General features: G+C 34.5%; 1 protein-coding gene across 1 annotated transcript in view; it reads left to right on the forward strand.

The window, feature by feature from the left end:
- The window catches only part of Gprk1 (G protein-coupled receptor kinase 1), a 609,628-nt gene that overhangs the window by 574,511 nt on the left and 19,779 nt on the right, over nucleotides 1–15,338 (forward strand). Inside the window, exons 11-15 of the mRNA XM_081771441.1 lie at nucleotides 2,595–2,769; nucleotides 3,440–3,540; nucleotides 6,245–6,407; nucleotides 12,462–12,630; nucleotides 13,756–14,000. Of these exons, the coding sequence (XP_081627567.1) occupies nucleotides 2,595–2,769; nucleotides 3,440–3,540; nucleotides 6,245–6,407; nucleotides 12,462–12,630; nucleotides 13,756–14,000 (853 nt within the window). The remainder of the gene's footprint in view (nucleotides 1–2,594; nucleotides 2,770–3,439; nucleotides 3,541–6,244; nucleotides 6,408–12,461; nucleotides 12,631–13,755; nucleotides 14,001–15,338) is intronic.

Here is a 15,338-nt window from a genome sequence, read left to right on the forward strand (position 1 = left end):
CAGGTTCCTCTCAAACTTTAAACGATAAATTATCTGGGCGTCAGAAGACTGAGATTGCTCTTGGCCGGAAGCCGTTCCTGAGCCCACAAGAAGAAGAGGAAATTTCTGAATGGGTAATGAACATGGCAGAGAGAGGATTTCTGTTTCAGAAAAGTAATTTACTGGACACTGTTCAGGAAATTGTACAGTCTTTAGGAAGAAGCACATCGTTCAAGCATGGAAGACCAGGAAAAATTTGATTCAGGTGTTTTATGGGAAGACATCCTTGTCTATCTCAGAAGAAGGTTGAAACTACTAGCAAGGGCAGGGCTGCGGTTTTGGAAGAGAGAGAATGCGCGGCTGGTTTGCTAAGCTTTAGAGCTATCTTGAATCTAAGGGATTAAGTGCAATAATGGAAGACCCAAGAAGGATCCTCAATGCAGACAAAACAAATTTTCTGTTCCACATGGTTTCAGGAAAGTACCTTGGTGTGAGAGAAGTACAGTGTCAATTTACAGCAACATCTAAAGAAAAAGAGGGCATAACAGTACTTGGCAATTTCTGTGCTGACGGGTGTTGCGCCCAAACCATGATTATCTAAAGCAACATACGACTTAAGCAAATTATGAAGAAGAATGTACCTGAGCTATGGATCTATGAGAAAACAGAAACTGGCTGAATGAAGACTACAACATTTTTTACTTACCTCCAATGGTTTAGTCTGTGGCTAAACACTGAGAAAATCACACTTCCTGTTATTCTCTTTCTTGAAGGAATCATCTATCACTTCAAGTCAGTGGATATTGTCACGATCATCGAATACTGGTGTATTGTTTTTTCCCCAATGCCACGCATCTTCTGTAACCAGCAGATGTAGGCGTATTTTCACCCTTGAAACGAGCATTGAAGAATGCTCTTTAGGACTAGAAAGTCAAAACTCTCGGTAACGAAGGTAAATTTTGCACCCCAATTGAAGAAGGTTTGTAATGATGCTGTCAAACCAGAAATTGTGAACAGTGCATTTCGTAAGTGTGGTCTTTATCCATTGAGTCCTGCTGCTGTGGACTATACCATGTTGACGATATTCGGAAGATCCCAGTAGAAAAACCACAGCACGAGAGTGACTAGAGTACCCCTTATCTTCTTAACAAAAGATCCCTACTCCTCATCAAAAACTGAAGTTCGTGCGTGATGATCTGGAAGAGTTCATGTCTCCTCGTGTTCTTAATATGTTCCGTGACAAACTAAGAAGTGACGAAGAGGAACAGAGTGATTGTGATTCAGATTTGGATGCTTATTGGAAAAGTGTTAAAACCCGGTACAGTGTGACACATGAAACTAAATTGACTGATGAAAACTAAACAACAAATGATTGAAGCTCAGAAGAAGAAAACGAAGAGTAAGAAAGTGATAATCGTGAATTCACATGGCATAATGAACGCTTAAATATGTACGCGCCTTCACCCAAGAAGGATCTTCTATGTGCCATCATTTCGAAAACTGGGGTAAAAATTCACAAGTCAAAATATTTGATCAAGATGAGATTGCTTCGGAGTTATTATGCTCGCCTTCCTGAAGTAGTAGTGACGATTTTTTAAAGAGTTTCTCAAACTTCCTGAAGCCACGGAGAAACCCCAACAATTTAGGCTGAACAAAGTGTATGTAATATCTTGCGAGGAATGCCGGAAAGAACCGAATAAGAAGAAAGGCAACCATAAAGATTAACGTAAGATGCTCCTCTCTGTACTGAATAATGACGATATGAAACAAACATTTTGTAGCTTAGAACATTTTAATATGTATTCCTCTTTGCGTCTGCTATCTTAGTTTATATTTTAGAGTTATTGCAATGTGTTTACAATGAAACTACATCCATATTATCCTTAAAGTGAACTTGTTTAAAAATAAAATATTCTGTTTCTATATTTGAATCCCGCTCTTCAATATATAAAACAGCCTGTTCGATAATTAAAATCTCGTTGTTCGATATATAACACAACCCATTCGATACATGAAGTAATACAACTTTGCTATTTAAATGTTCTTCAAATTTCAAAATTGTTAATTATAATTGTCATAAAGGGTTGGTTTCAACCAATAAATAACACTTTTACACTTTTATCGCTAAAACAGTGCCCTGTTCCTCACAGATAGAAAATAATGATTAAATATTCATAGGAATGTCCTTAAGTGTTCGATATATAGTGTCATAACCCTATATATAATATGAAAAATGCTAATTCTAGTGTGCCTTCTTTAGAATGGATTTTACCTGATCATAAAAGCAATATGAATGGTTAGCATTTTTTGCTTCTCATTCAGGAAATCTCTTGTTCGAATCTTCTGACTGAGCAATCTGATCGATTTTTCAAGGTTTTTGTTTAGCTACACCAGGCGAATAATAGAACGTCCTTAAATATAGGTCCTGACCGACTTACTTCCACTTTCCGGTAGTAATGTTTAATTGTTCAGTTGCATAAGGAACTTCTTAAATAAATAAATAGATTAAAAGTAGTTGTAGCGAAACTAATTCGGTATAACATAAAGGTGTACTTCTGTAATATATTTTGTTTCTAAATGAAACTTATTTTTCTTTTATTTAATTATAATTTCAGAGGAACGCACGGGTATATGGCTCCTGAAGTTCTATCAAAAGGTACAGCTTACGATTCAAGTGCTGACTGGTTTTCGTTTGGTTGCATGTTGTACAAACTTCTTAAAGGACACAGTCCCTTCAGACAGCACAAGACGAAAGATAAGCATGAAATTGATAGGATGACTCTTACAATGGTAGGTACACAGTGTAAATTAGAGTATTTACCTGCTTTAACATCAACTTAACATAAAATGTTGTCGCTTGCAATGTGTTGATAAGACAATATTACTTTCACCGATATTAATGTTTCCAAATGGTGTTGAAATAATATAGGCCTATATATATATATATATATATATATATATATATATATATATATATATATATATATATATATATATATATATATATATATATATATATATATATTTTTTTTTTTTTTTTTTTTTTTTTGTTTTGTTTTGTTAATAAACGTTTCTTCTCATAGCTAGGGTTTAAAATTTAATGAAAATAAACTTTAATGTTTAACTCAGCTAGAAAATTTTACATTTATATGAGCTTTCCCCTACGACTTGAGTGTTCTATGCTTTCAGAGTAAGTATTTCCCTATCGTTTCCAAATATTCTAATTAACAAATTTTCAGAATAAGAACGCAGCACTTGAATTCTTCAGTGATAAATAAACATCTAAGTAAATTATTAATTCACAATATCGGCCGTTCCTTTCTATGTTATTTTTATCTTAATATAATCCTGCATATTATTTCGAACAAACTGAATATGCAATAGATTGATACTGTGAATTTTCTTTTATTCTTCGCAGTTAAATAAATGGATGTTACTGTAACTGATAATTCTTTTGTAGAATGTGGAACTTCCAGAATCCTTTTCCAAAGAGTTAAGGTCGTTATTGGAAGGACTTCTACAAAGGGACATCGACAAAAGACTGGGATGTAAGGGGAGAGGGTAAGTGAACACGTAAATTTTTATCTTTTAATATGCAGAAATGATAAGTTTTTCTTTACACTGCTTACACTCAGACAGTGAGATAGGCATGATAATGTGTATATTCATGCCTATCAAAAGCTGTTGTTAAAGATAATAAACCCGATTGAGATTTTAGTGTGCAGGAAATGTTCAAAATTGGTTTAAAGAAACTAACAACAAAAGAAAATATCAAAAATATTCAAATTTTTTACGCAGTATTACTTAAGTTATTTGTTACACATGTGAGGACATTAAAAAATAGTCAGTACTTCAGAAATTGTGCTTGTAGTTAATTGGTGTATATTACCAGAAAATTGTACTGGGTAAAGGAGAGTACTCTATAAGCACTTTCGTTACGTTTCGTCAGATAGGGTAAGAAAGAAGTAAGAAAAATACCAGGATGGAATTAGGCAACATTCGGGTGGGCACGATATTTACATACGAAGACGTAGTGTTGCAGGGTCAAAGTGCAAAGAGTTTAATGAGAAGATAAAACTAATAGAATGAACTTGTAATTAAGGATGTTATATGCGAAAGAGATGTTGAGGGGAAGAAATGCCTGGAAACAGACTGCAAAAGATTAAATAACTGATTACGAAGGAAACAAACAGAGCAAGAGAAAAATTTTACGAAAGAAAATGTGATGACATAGAAGAACTAGAAAGAATAGAGGAAATGAAATAAGTGAACAAAGAGATTAAATCCAAGGAAATTCGAAGGGAACGAGAGGCATTAGAATAACAATAGAAAATAAAAGGAGGATAGCCACTTGACCGAACAAAGTTACAAAAATATACTGTATGGCAGTAGAAATTGTCATGTAATCTAGATGCTGAAGAAGAATACATGGTATGATGAAGGACTTATGATACTTGGGAACAATTTTGGTTAAGTCATAGACGAGAGGAGAAATGGAAAGACAATCGGAATATTTAATATACCAATCGCGTTTGTTAAGAATATGTGTTACAAGAGCAAAAAGAGCTCTTGGTAATAATACCATTGGCTAGTAAGAAATCGAACCCAGAAAAATGTGAGGATTACAAAACTGGTAGTCACTTCACATCCATCAAGATTTACACATTAAATACTGAACAGAAGGCCGTATGCTGTACTCCAATTGCTTTGCCATGAAGGGGATTGATTGTCCAGCAAGAGGAAGGAAACGCACCGTCAAAAGTCCAGAAACCGCCAGATTATCAAAAAGTGTATCCAACGACATTCGAGGACTCCATGCAATTAATAGCTCGCGAGACTGAAATCAGCGATAGATTAGTGGACGAATAAACAAACAGAAGTTTGGTCTAAGGCCTTATAAGCTTCAGAAAGACCAGTGCCTCACCGAAAGAAATAAAAGTTTAAGACTGAAAAGATGCCTTACACTGCTATATCGCGCCAGAAAATGAGACAAAATGACGTGGATAGTAATCTGGCAAGTGACCACACATTTTAGTAAATGTTTAAAGTATTACATCGAAAACAAAGGCAAATCATTTTGAATCCTTTTGAATATGATACTCCTATATTCCTAAATATGTGTGCTGTTCTCTAGTAGTTACGTTTTATTCGACAAATAAGACATAAACTTTCTAAAAACAAAAGTGTTTGGGAATGTAATTTTGTCACATTCGTTTTTCTTTCTTTCTTTCACTCTCTTGCTCTCTCTGAGCGTGAGTAAATAAGTTTTCGTAGCTCCATTCAAAATACACAAACAAAAGAGAAACTGGCTTCCCATCTTCCTTTGAAAACTTTTTACTCAACTCGTAAAGTATATTTTAGTAGTATAAGATCTTAAACAATGGAAGAAGATTCACCTTTGATTTAATTCTACATATATATGGTATTGAACGACAAGGAAAGCCGATGATATGTTCACCATACATCACTCCAAGGGCATGAGTGCCACAAGCCGGCTGGTAGGCTCTGGCTTCCAAAGAACTGTTGCGCCAGATTCTAGTTTAGTTTAGTTTCTATATACGAGTGTATACAATAAGAGCTTTTCAAGTGGGTAGTATTTTTGAACACGAATGTACACTCATGTCCAAAATTATTGTCGCATGTCTATAAATATGTTGTTGTAGGAATACAATTTGATAACGAATTCGCCCGCTATTTCTTATAATGTTAGTATATGTGTAATCGACAAAGACATGTATGTGGCAAATTTCATCTCAAAAGAGCAGTAAATAAGAACAATAACACGAAAATAAAAATTTATTGTCCATTTAGCATCATTTTATTTTACTCATTATAATTTTCGTATTTATAATCTTTTTCCTATGAAATTTACCACAAACATACATTTTCCGATTATACACATAGTATCAGTATTAAAAGTACCCTGCAAAATCATTATCAAATTATATTCTTACAAGAAAGCAGTTGTAGATATATTAACTTTCGTATATTAAATAAAAGACTGTTACAGTATTTTCAAAACGGAGTATTATTAATTAAGCGCCATGGTAACTTGTGTGGGAACTGTGGAATTGAAAATAACTTGTGCAATTTAAGGAAAATAGCGTTAGTTCCGTGAAGGTTAAATTGAGTGATTGGTTCTAGATACTGAGTTTATATAAGGTATCATATTATGAACAGTATTCTTTGACTTTGCAATGCATTGATAGAATATTGCTGTAGCAGGATTATATTGATACACATGTAATTCCTTACCTATATATAGAGCTGACGAAGTTAAGGAACATCCTTTCTTTGATGGCATTGACTGGCAGCAAGTATACCTTCAAAAGTATCCACCACCGTTAATTCCACCCCGAGGAGAGGTGAACGCTGCAGACGCATTTGATATTGGCTCATTCGACGAGGAGGATACGAAAGGAATTAAGGTAAGAAGGCTGTTTCTCTGAAAATTTGTATTTTAAACTTCCTTGATTTTATCGAAGATGTATACAGACCAGTGCAGAATAGTATTATACTTGAAGTATAAAGACTTGTACATAGTATTAATAAGACAAAACTGACCGAAGTATCAAATATATATTAATTACACTTGTGTAACAGCTTCGGCAATGTAACATCGCCTTCATCAGACATGTTATGCTGGTGACGTGTATAACGTGTCAGATGAAGACGATGTTAGATTGCTGAAACTGTTACATAAGTATTATTAATATATATATTTAATGCTTTAGTCAGTTTAGTTTTATTAATACAATGAAATATTTCCAAATCTATGATGAACAAGATGCTAATACATAGTAGTATTATGTTGTTAGTTTTTTGTGGTTCCACAAAACTTGTATATATGTAACGTTTCGTATTGTGTTGGCTGTAGCAAAATCTTTAGAAATACATCTTCCATAGACATTTTATACTGTAAATAGATGTGGATTTGAAAATCTGATATAATTTTATATACTCATAATACTTCATAACCGTAAACTGAAGGAACCAAAAATAGTATGTTTCGGTCAGTATAATACACGTATTCACAACTCCGGAGGCTTAAAACAAACAAATGTTCAATTGTAGTTGTTGTACAGATATCCGCATCATTTCAGTTTCACTTGAGAAGTGGCTTCGATGAAAATAAGTAACAATTATTCCAATTTTGTAATTTTAAAAATAATTATTTAATGCGCATGCTCCCATCTTCTTATCCAACGACATGAGAAGATTAGCATTCAGTCACTCATGAAGTCCTTTCATTCTCAGGACACACACACAAATACTAATAATAATATAATAAATAAATAAAATAAAATAAAATAAAATAAAATAGAGGTCATACCGAAGTTTATGGTCTATGTGGGATTGATATTTGTATATTGTGAGTAATATTGTGAAGTTCTTTCCAAGCTATATAACGTCGCACAATGTTGTTGATATTTACTTTTTACCAGTCAGAGTAAACTTTTATTAGCTCTAATGGAAGTACATGTGCGTTGCCCGGTTCTCATTTTTGTTCCCTGTCCTTCTCACTGTTGTACAAATACTTACTGCATTTCGAATGTTCGTGACACTGTAGTGCCCTTAATTTGCAGCTCCGCAGTAGGCAAACTCTGTTCCTCTCTCTTCTTCGTCGTCCAGCATTCCACTCCGTATAATATGGCAAGTCTCACTACTGATTTGTAAACTTTTCCATTAAGGCGTATTGGTACCCTACGGTCACGCAATACTCCTGCCGCTTCTCTCCATTTTGTTGAACCGCTGCTAATTCTGCTGGTTACATCTTTTTCTATTCCTGCAGTATTAATCCCAAGTACTTAAATTTCCTCGGTATTACTACCTCTTCCTCGCCTAGTTGTATGCTTGTATTTTTGATTACATTTTTCTTGAAAGGACAGTGAAAATATTCCGTCTTAGGTTTACTAATTGTAATCCCTTTGCTCTCCAATACTCTCCAGGCATCTAATATCTCTTGTTGTGCTGTATTGGTCTCATTCACCAGTACGATGTCATCCACAAATAGCATATTCCAAGATGCTAACACTTGGATATGTTTTGTAAGTTCGTCTATCACAATTGCATAAAAACATGGACTAAGACTAGATAACCTGGTGCAGTCCTACTTTAATCGTGAACTCTTCTATTATTCCACGCGCTCTTCATTTCTGTCCTACATCCATTATGCATATCTTGAAATATACAGATGTATGTGTTCAGAGCACATTTCTTCTATAAATAAGATCCATTGGCCTCTATTATACGCTTTCTCTAGGTCAATGAAAACTATATGAAGGTCCTTCTAGTATTCTCTACACTTTTCCATTAGCATCCTAAGTACAAATATTTCATCCATTGTCGATCGTCCTGGCAAAACCAAATTGATTCTCTGTTATTTCGGTCTCTTTCCTCAATCTTGCTTCTATCACTCTCTCCCACAACTTCATTGCATGGGTCATAAGTTTTATTCCCCTGTAGTTGCCACATTCTTGTACATCTCCTTTGTTTTTATAAACCGATATAATGTAGTTGCTTCGTCATTCTTTTGACATATTTCCTGTTTCCAGTATCTTATGAAAAAGTCGAGCAAACCACTGCACTCTTTCTTTACCTAAACATTTCCTTGTTTCGATAGGAAGATTATCCGGTACTGGAGCTTTAGCACTTATCATCTTCTTCATGGCATTTTCTACCTCTGCCGTGGTCACAGGCCGAACTAGTCCCTAATTCGCGAATAGATTTTCGCAAATTTCTCTCGCATTCTCTTCCTGAAAATACTCCTTCACTTCTTTATCATCTCCTTACTTGTCAGAACCTCATTAGTTTCGTTCTTGATGCAGCGTAGTTGCAAAATATCTTTCTTTTGCCTCTCTGTTACCTTCGAAAGCTTGTATGTTATCTTTTTCTTCAGGTTGTTGTACAACTCACCATAAGTCTTGCTTTTTGATACACTAACTGCTTTCGTAGCGTTCTTTGCTTCCTTGTAATCCATCAGATCTAGTTGATTGCCAGAGTTCTACAATTTTTTGTATCGATCTTTGTTCTCTTTCACAGCGGCTTGAACTTCTTTATTCCACAACCGTCTTTCTTTACCAATGAGTCCTCTATCTTTTGTTTCTCCTTCAAGTTTTCTTGCTGTTTCCCTGAGTGCTACTGATAGTCTGGTCCATTCCTCTTCCACGATCAACTCTTCTTCCTTTACTTTCAATATTTGGGATGTGGTAATTTCTTTTCGAATCCTTTCAGCACTTGTCTCGTCTAAGTTTCCACCACTTCGTTCGAAGGAACGTTTTGTTGTCGTCTTACTTTTTCTTTGAAGAATATATCGGCCACTACGAGGCGGTGTTGCTCCGTTAGACTCTCACCTACTATTACTTTGCAGTCCTTTGCATCATGTAGGTTTTGTTTCCTCCATAAGATGAAATCAATCTGAGACTTTTCGGTGTCACTCTTATATGTAATAAAATGTTTTTATCTTCTTGTAGAAGTTATTTAGGATAGCCAGATCATATGCTTCTGCCACTTGTAATATTGTTCTTACCTTCCTAATTTCTGTTTTTCAATCCATATCCTGCATGTATTATTTTTATATCATGATCTTGATCGTTTTACATGTCCATTTAGATCTCCTGCTAGGACAAGCTTATCATGAAATGAGCAGTTCTTCAGAGTACTATCCTGTTCCATCCAAAATTCTTGTTTTCTGTTTTCATCACACCCTACTTGCAGGGCATAGGCGCTGATTATAGGATCAAGGTTTGTCCTTCTCCAAGCACAAGCTTGACTATAATAATAATGTCACTTACTTTCTTATGTCCGCCAATTCCTCCATAATATTCTTATCCAAGTCAAAATGAAGTTCACCGTCAGCCCGCTTCAACACACACCTCCATTTTATCCCGTGACGTAGTACAAGTCACACATTAACATACTATTAACAACGGTCAGGCTCTGCACAGCGCACACGCATTGTCAGTGTTACCACTTCAGAATCTTAAATGTTGCAAACCAGTCAAAAAGAGAAGAAATGAACTTACGTTTTATATTTTTCTTCTCATTGATTATTCTTTTCCTTCTTACACTCGTATCTGCCATCCTGCGCTGTGAATGCTTATAGTTCTCTGCTCTTTTTTTTTTTATCTTTTAACACTGTAGCGTTATCACGGGATTATGAAACTATAGTCCTGGATTTATCCGTCTTGTAATATTTCTTTCTTCCTACTTGTTCTCTACTAGTCTGATAAAGCGATAATGAAAGTGCGAATAGTTTATTTATGTCTGTATAATAGTATGTTGTTTTATATCATTTCTCGAAAATAATTTATATTCGATGCTACGTGGTACAAGGTCCTTACATGGTAGTTATGAACAAATACACACTGAACAAAGTAGGTAAGGGTCATCGGTGTTGAAAAGGATAAATAAAGACAACGTATAGTGTTACAAAAGCTAAGTTCTGTATTCAGGACTTCTTTGTTTCACTTTTTTATACATGCTGACATTGATAAGTTCAGTCTTTGATGCTCGGTGCCGATGTGTACTGCCTTCAGTGTACTTTTGTTGATGATTATCATGTAAATATATATATATATATATATATATATATATATATATATATATATATATATATATATATATATATATATATATATATATATATATATATATATATATATATATATATATATATATATAACTTATAATGTTAAACTATATAACTTATAATAAAGTATAAAATATAATATAAAACTAGAAAACTTATAGTTATGTATACAGGGTTTTCATAAAGTCTGGACGGATTTAATTTGCTTATAATTTTCATAAAAATGCTCATAATGAAGTCAAATAAAGTGCTAACGGTAGCGGAAGGATTAAATTTTTAGTTGGCAACACTGTTAGATAAGCGGCAACTCTGAACACGTTGAGAGAGGGAGAGGGAGGGCAAGGTCAATTATGGAGTGTCGAAAGTTCACCAAAGAGTTCAAAAAGCCGGCACCGACTGAGAGTGCATTCCGAAAGTGGCATGCTAAGTTCTTGGAGACAGGAAGCGTCCTGGACCGTCCTCGAAGTGGGAGGCCGCCAACATCGCCTGCAACAGTGAGCAGGTTAAGGGAAAGCAACATCAACAGCCCACAGAAGTCGATTTCTAGACGGTCCTACGCGAATGTGTGGACGTAAATGGCGCCCAGTTGGAGGTTTGGCGTTGAATGAACTGAGCTGGTGCAGATTACAGGTAAAAATTTAATCCTTCCGCTACCGTTTGCACTTTATTTGATTTCAATATGAGCATTTTTATGTAAATTATAAGCGAATTAAATCCGTCCATACTTTATGAAAACCCTGTATTATTCAGTATTGCAAACTAAGGACGCTAGAACATTACAAACGTCCAGATTTTGGTGGTCTCTACAGCAGTAATAACGCAAGTGAGACAGACGGGCAATGCTCATCCAACGTACTTTAGTGTGTAATACTATGATCATGATATGACGAATTTCGAATGAATACAAACAAGAGATTTAAAATTTTACTCTTTTCAAAAGCTTTTATTTCGAAAAAATTTTTCGACAAGTTCCCCATCCAATTTCATAGATGGTTTTCCATAGATATGAAGATCACCATACCGTTTACAGAAATTCGATATCTCATATCGTTCTGGAGATACGGTAAAAACTGTCAAGTTTACAACACTGCTTGACATTATATAATTCCAGGAACTTAATGTAATTACACCTACCAAAAAGTATTGTTGTAATGTATTAGAAGCAAAGTAAATCAAAATCCCATAAGTACGCCATTTTAAGCATTACATAGGTATATCAAATTTTACATTTTTTCTGGTCACCCAAATGGCTTGAGATATCAAATTGTTGTAAACTTCATTATGATCTTTATATCTGTTTAAAACCACGTATGTGATTGAATGTGATTCTTCCTTCAACATGTTTTCGAAGTAAAGTCCTTTGAAAAGTCAAATTTTCAGTTCCGTGTAACTTAGATTTTAATTGTTCGAAATATGTTATGTGATGACCATGGTATTCGACATTAAGGTTTTTGTATGTGCATTAACCTTGTCCACCTCGCTTGCGTTATTACTGTTGTAGAACCCTCCAAGATTTGATTTTTTACAGCGTTGGTGCTCATGTAGTGTCCTTAGTTTGCAACTCTGAATAACAAATATAATATTGATTTGTAGGTTTTCATTTTATATGCAGATTTGAAATACGCAGTAACTTGACATAGCGCAATTTGAAAAATATACAACTTTAGGTTGGGTTAGTAACAATGTTGACCTTGTGGTGGTACAGAGTATACCAAACAATGTTCCCCTGCCAGTATGTGTATGTTGTAAAATTTCAGCGTTTTCTGTCTGTTAGTTTCAAAGTTACAAGGATCAAGATAAATGATCCACCCTGTATGTATATAATTTATTTCCCCTAGAGATATTAATGTTTGGCGAAATTTATTTATGTATTTATGTAATTTTCAACTAGCTCACAGAAGCGGATCAGGATCTGTACAAAAACTTTCCTTTGGTTATCTCCGAAAGGTGGCAAAGTGAAGTGGCTGAAACAGTATTCGAAACAATAAACGCAGAGGCCGATAAAGTAGAACAAAAAAGGAAAGCGAAACAGAAGTTAAAGTTTGATACGGACGAAAAGGGTATGTTTCTTTTTGTATGTTATTATATTTTCTTCTTTTTTCTCTTGATTTTGGCAAACTACAATACCAGAACTACGTGAAATAGGTAATGAAATCCTTTATTTCCTTCCAGCATTCTCTCATTCTTTCCCTGAGTTGCTACCTTCTTCCTCCTGTCCATATCGCACCTGTTTTCCTCTTAGTCTTTTCCTTGAAACCTTTAAATATTTTAACTGTCCTTCTTTAAAAAAAAAAAGAATCTGCTGTTTATTTCTCCCGCAGTTATCCCTATTTCTAGTATGTCTGCTTTGACCTCTTTGAATCAATTATCATTTTGGTTAGAGCCTTTCTATTTCAAGTGTGTCCTCGGAAAATATGTGAAGCATATCTCGGCGACACCCCCACCGCCCTCTTACAGAGGAAACCTTCCCTTTCTTTTGGGGAAAGAAGTGAATAACCTCGGCTGTTTTGCCAAATTGTCATTCAGTCGTTTGGTCTTAACTACTTAGAATAACTAACAAGACAGTGCACAGCAAAACCCGGAAAATAATTCGGAATATTTCAATGTGGCGACCCTGTCCGCATCCAGCTATTGAAGGACCTCGGCCAAAGCAACTTCTCCCTCCTCTTTCGAGGGAGGTACGGGAAAACACACATCAACAACAGCGCCAGCAGAGGCACATTTGAAATAGAAAGACTCTAATATTTTATCATCTGTTGTCTTAGTATGTCCCTAGAATGTTACTCTTCTCTTCGTTATAGCAGACACAGTTTTATTTATGTATTTATTTTTAATTTTTCACTTGCAGACTATTTTTTATATACCGTGTACTAAATTCTCTGATGTAACTAGTTCGGAGATTCAAATTGTCCTATTTTTTAATCAGAAATATATGCAAGTAATATTTTAGTATATGCTTACGCTGCATTTTTGTTGACCGTGATCCCAGCTTCTGAAATAATCATAACTCAATATACAGCAATAAAAAAATATTTAATCTCAAGAGTTGTATGATTGTGGTAGTAGTATGAAGAAGTGGTGCTGGTATTGTATAAATTTAATAATTGAAAGACTTAATTATTTATTTAATATTTAATTTTCGATGTTAATTACTTGTCCGTCACTTTGCAATCTTTCCCTTTCAGAATCTGATTGTATTCTTCACGGCTATATTAAAAAATTAGGAGGCCCGTTTGCTTCAGCATGGCAAACACGGTATGCGAAACTTTACCCAAACAGGTTAGAGCTTCACCCAGAGTCAGCTAACACCAAACCAGAATTGGTTTTCATGGATCAAATAGAGGAAGTGAGCGGAGATCTGGTGCACGTGAAAAATGAACAGTGTATTGTCGTACGAACAAGGGATGGAAAAATAGTATTAACTAACCCGGTAAGTTGATATTATTTAATAAAAACTTTTTTTTTTCAATAATTGGTTTGTATGTTTCTTACTATATGCTTTCTTATCTCTGGTGTATCAATTGCAGAAAACTAACATATAAGCTACTTACATAATATTGTTGAACATCACTCATAAAAGATCTATGTTTCACGGTTACTTTTGATCTTTGATCTAAAAAAGAGATTATGATTTTATTCGGTTAAGGATTATTAAGACGGTTGACAGTTTTTTCTTATATCTATCAAAGTTGTGTACAGGATTAAGTACTGTAAGTACTGTGTTTCTACCGAAGATTTATTTTAACGAAGATCATTATTTTCGCACTTAGTTATATATATATATATTTATTCAAAATACTTGCATCTCGCAAAATATTTCATTCTACTCACTAGAATTTCCGTAGCTGCGTACACTATTTACGAAAGACTTTCTTACAGTATATCATTGTAATAGTATTGCGAAGTTCCCATCCCATCAATCTTTTGTGACACAAGATTTATTTAAAATGTATTCCCATCTATATGATGCATCTCCCTTGTACATGTTTGAACCATAGATTTTGGTCCTCGCTAGTTGCTGATTCTATTGTCAAAATTTTATATACTGCAGTTAACTTTGTCTACCTTTAATACAGCGAAAACAGAAAGGTAGTAGTAGAAACTACGTGGTGAGTAATTGTCCGTGTATTGTAGAGGGAGTATGGGGTCGTATTATTTGGTTAGTCTTAGTCAACTGTGATCCCGTTAAGCTGAATATGGTGTATTTGGTGCAAGGATACTTTTGCAGAAGCGTGAATAAAAATCTTTGTATACCAAATTGCACTAAAGTCACATTGAGCTTGACTTTCCTGTAATACTTTAATCCATTCTGCCCTAATATTGCCGCGCTTACACGTGTACTATCTATTTATAAATTTATCCTTCTCTTGCAAAATGCGCGTGACATCCTTGTGTTCTTTCCGCGCTTTTATTTATTTATTGTAACTAATCCATGTAAATGAACGAATTCTGGGTCTGTTCTGAGTTGTCTCATGAACAATGTATCTTATAAGTTTATTTATTGTTTTTATTTATTTATTTTTTCATATTCTTTCATGGCTTTTTTTTTATTCGCTAACTTATTTAATCGCCCGCTCGTTTTCTAACTTGCACTGTCGAGCTTTGTATTCATTAAATATGTTAGATAATTTACTGTGTTTTTAATACCCTTTGTATACCAAACTTAATGCAAATCTTCATACACCTTTTAGAATCATATGTAAAATCAGGAATGCCCACATTGTGTTCATTGAGATTTCTTTTCTCTATCGGTTCTAACGCCGACTGC

This window comes from Thermobia domestica, chromosome 9 (genome assembly GCF_964235325.1).
Source record: "Thermobia domestica chromosome 9, izTheDome1.hap1.1, whole genome shotgun sequence".
NCBI classification, from domain to species: domain Eukaryota; kingdom Metazoa; phylum Arthropoda; class Insecta; order Zygentoma; family Lepismatidae; genus Thermobia; species Thermobia domestica.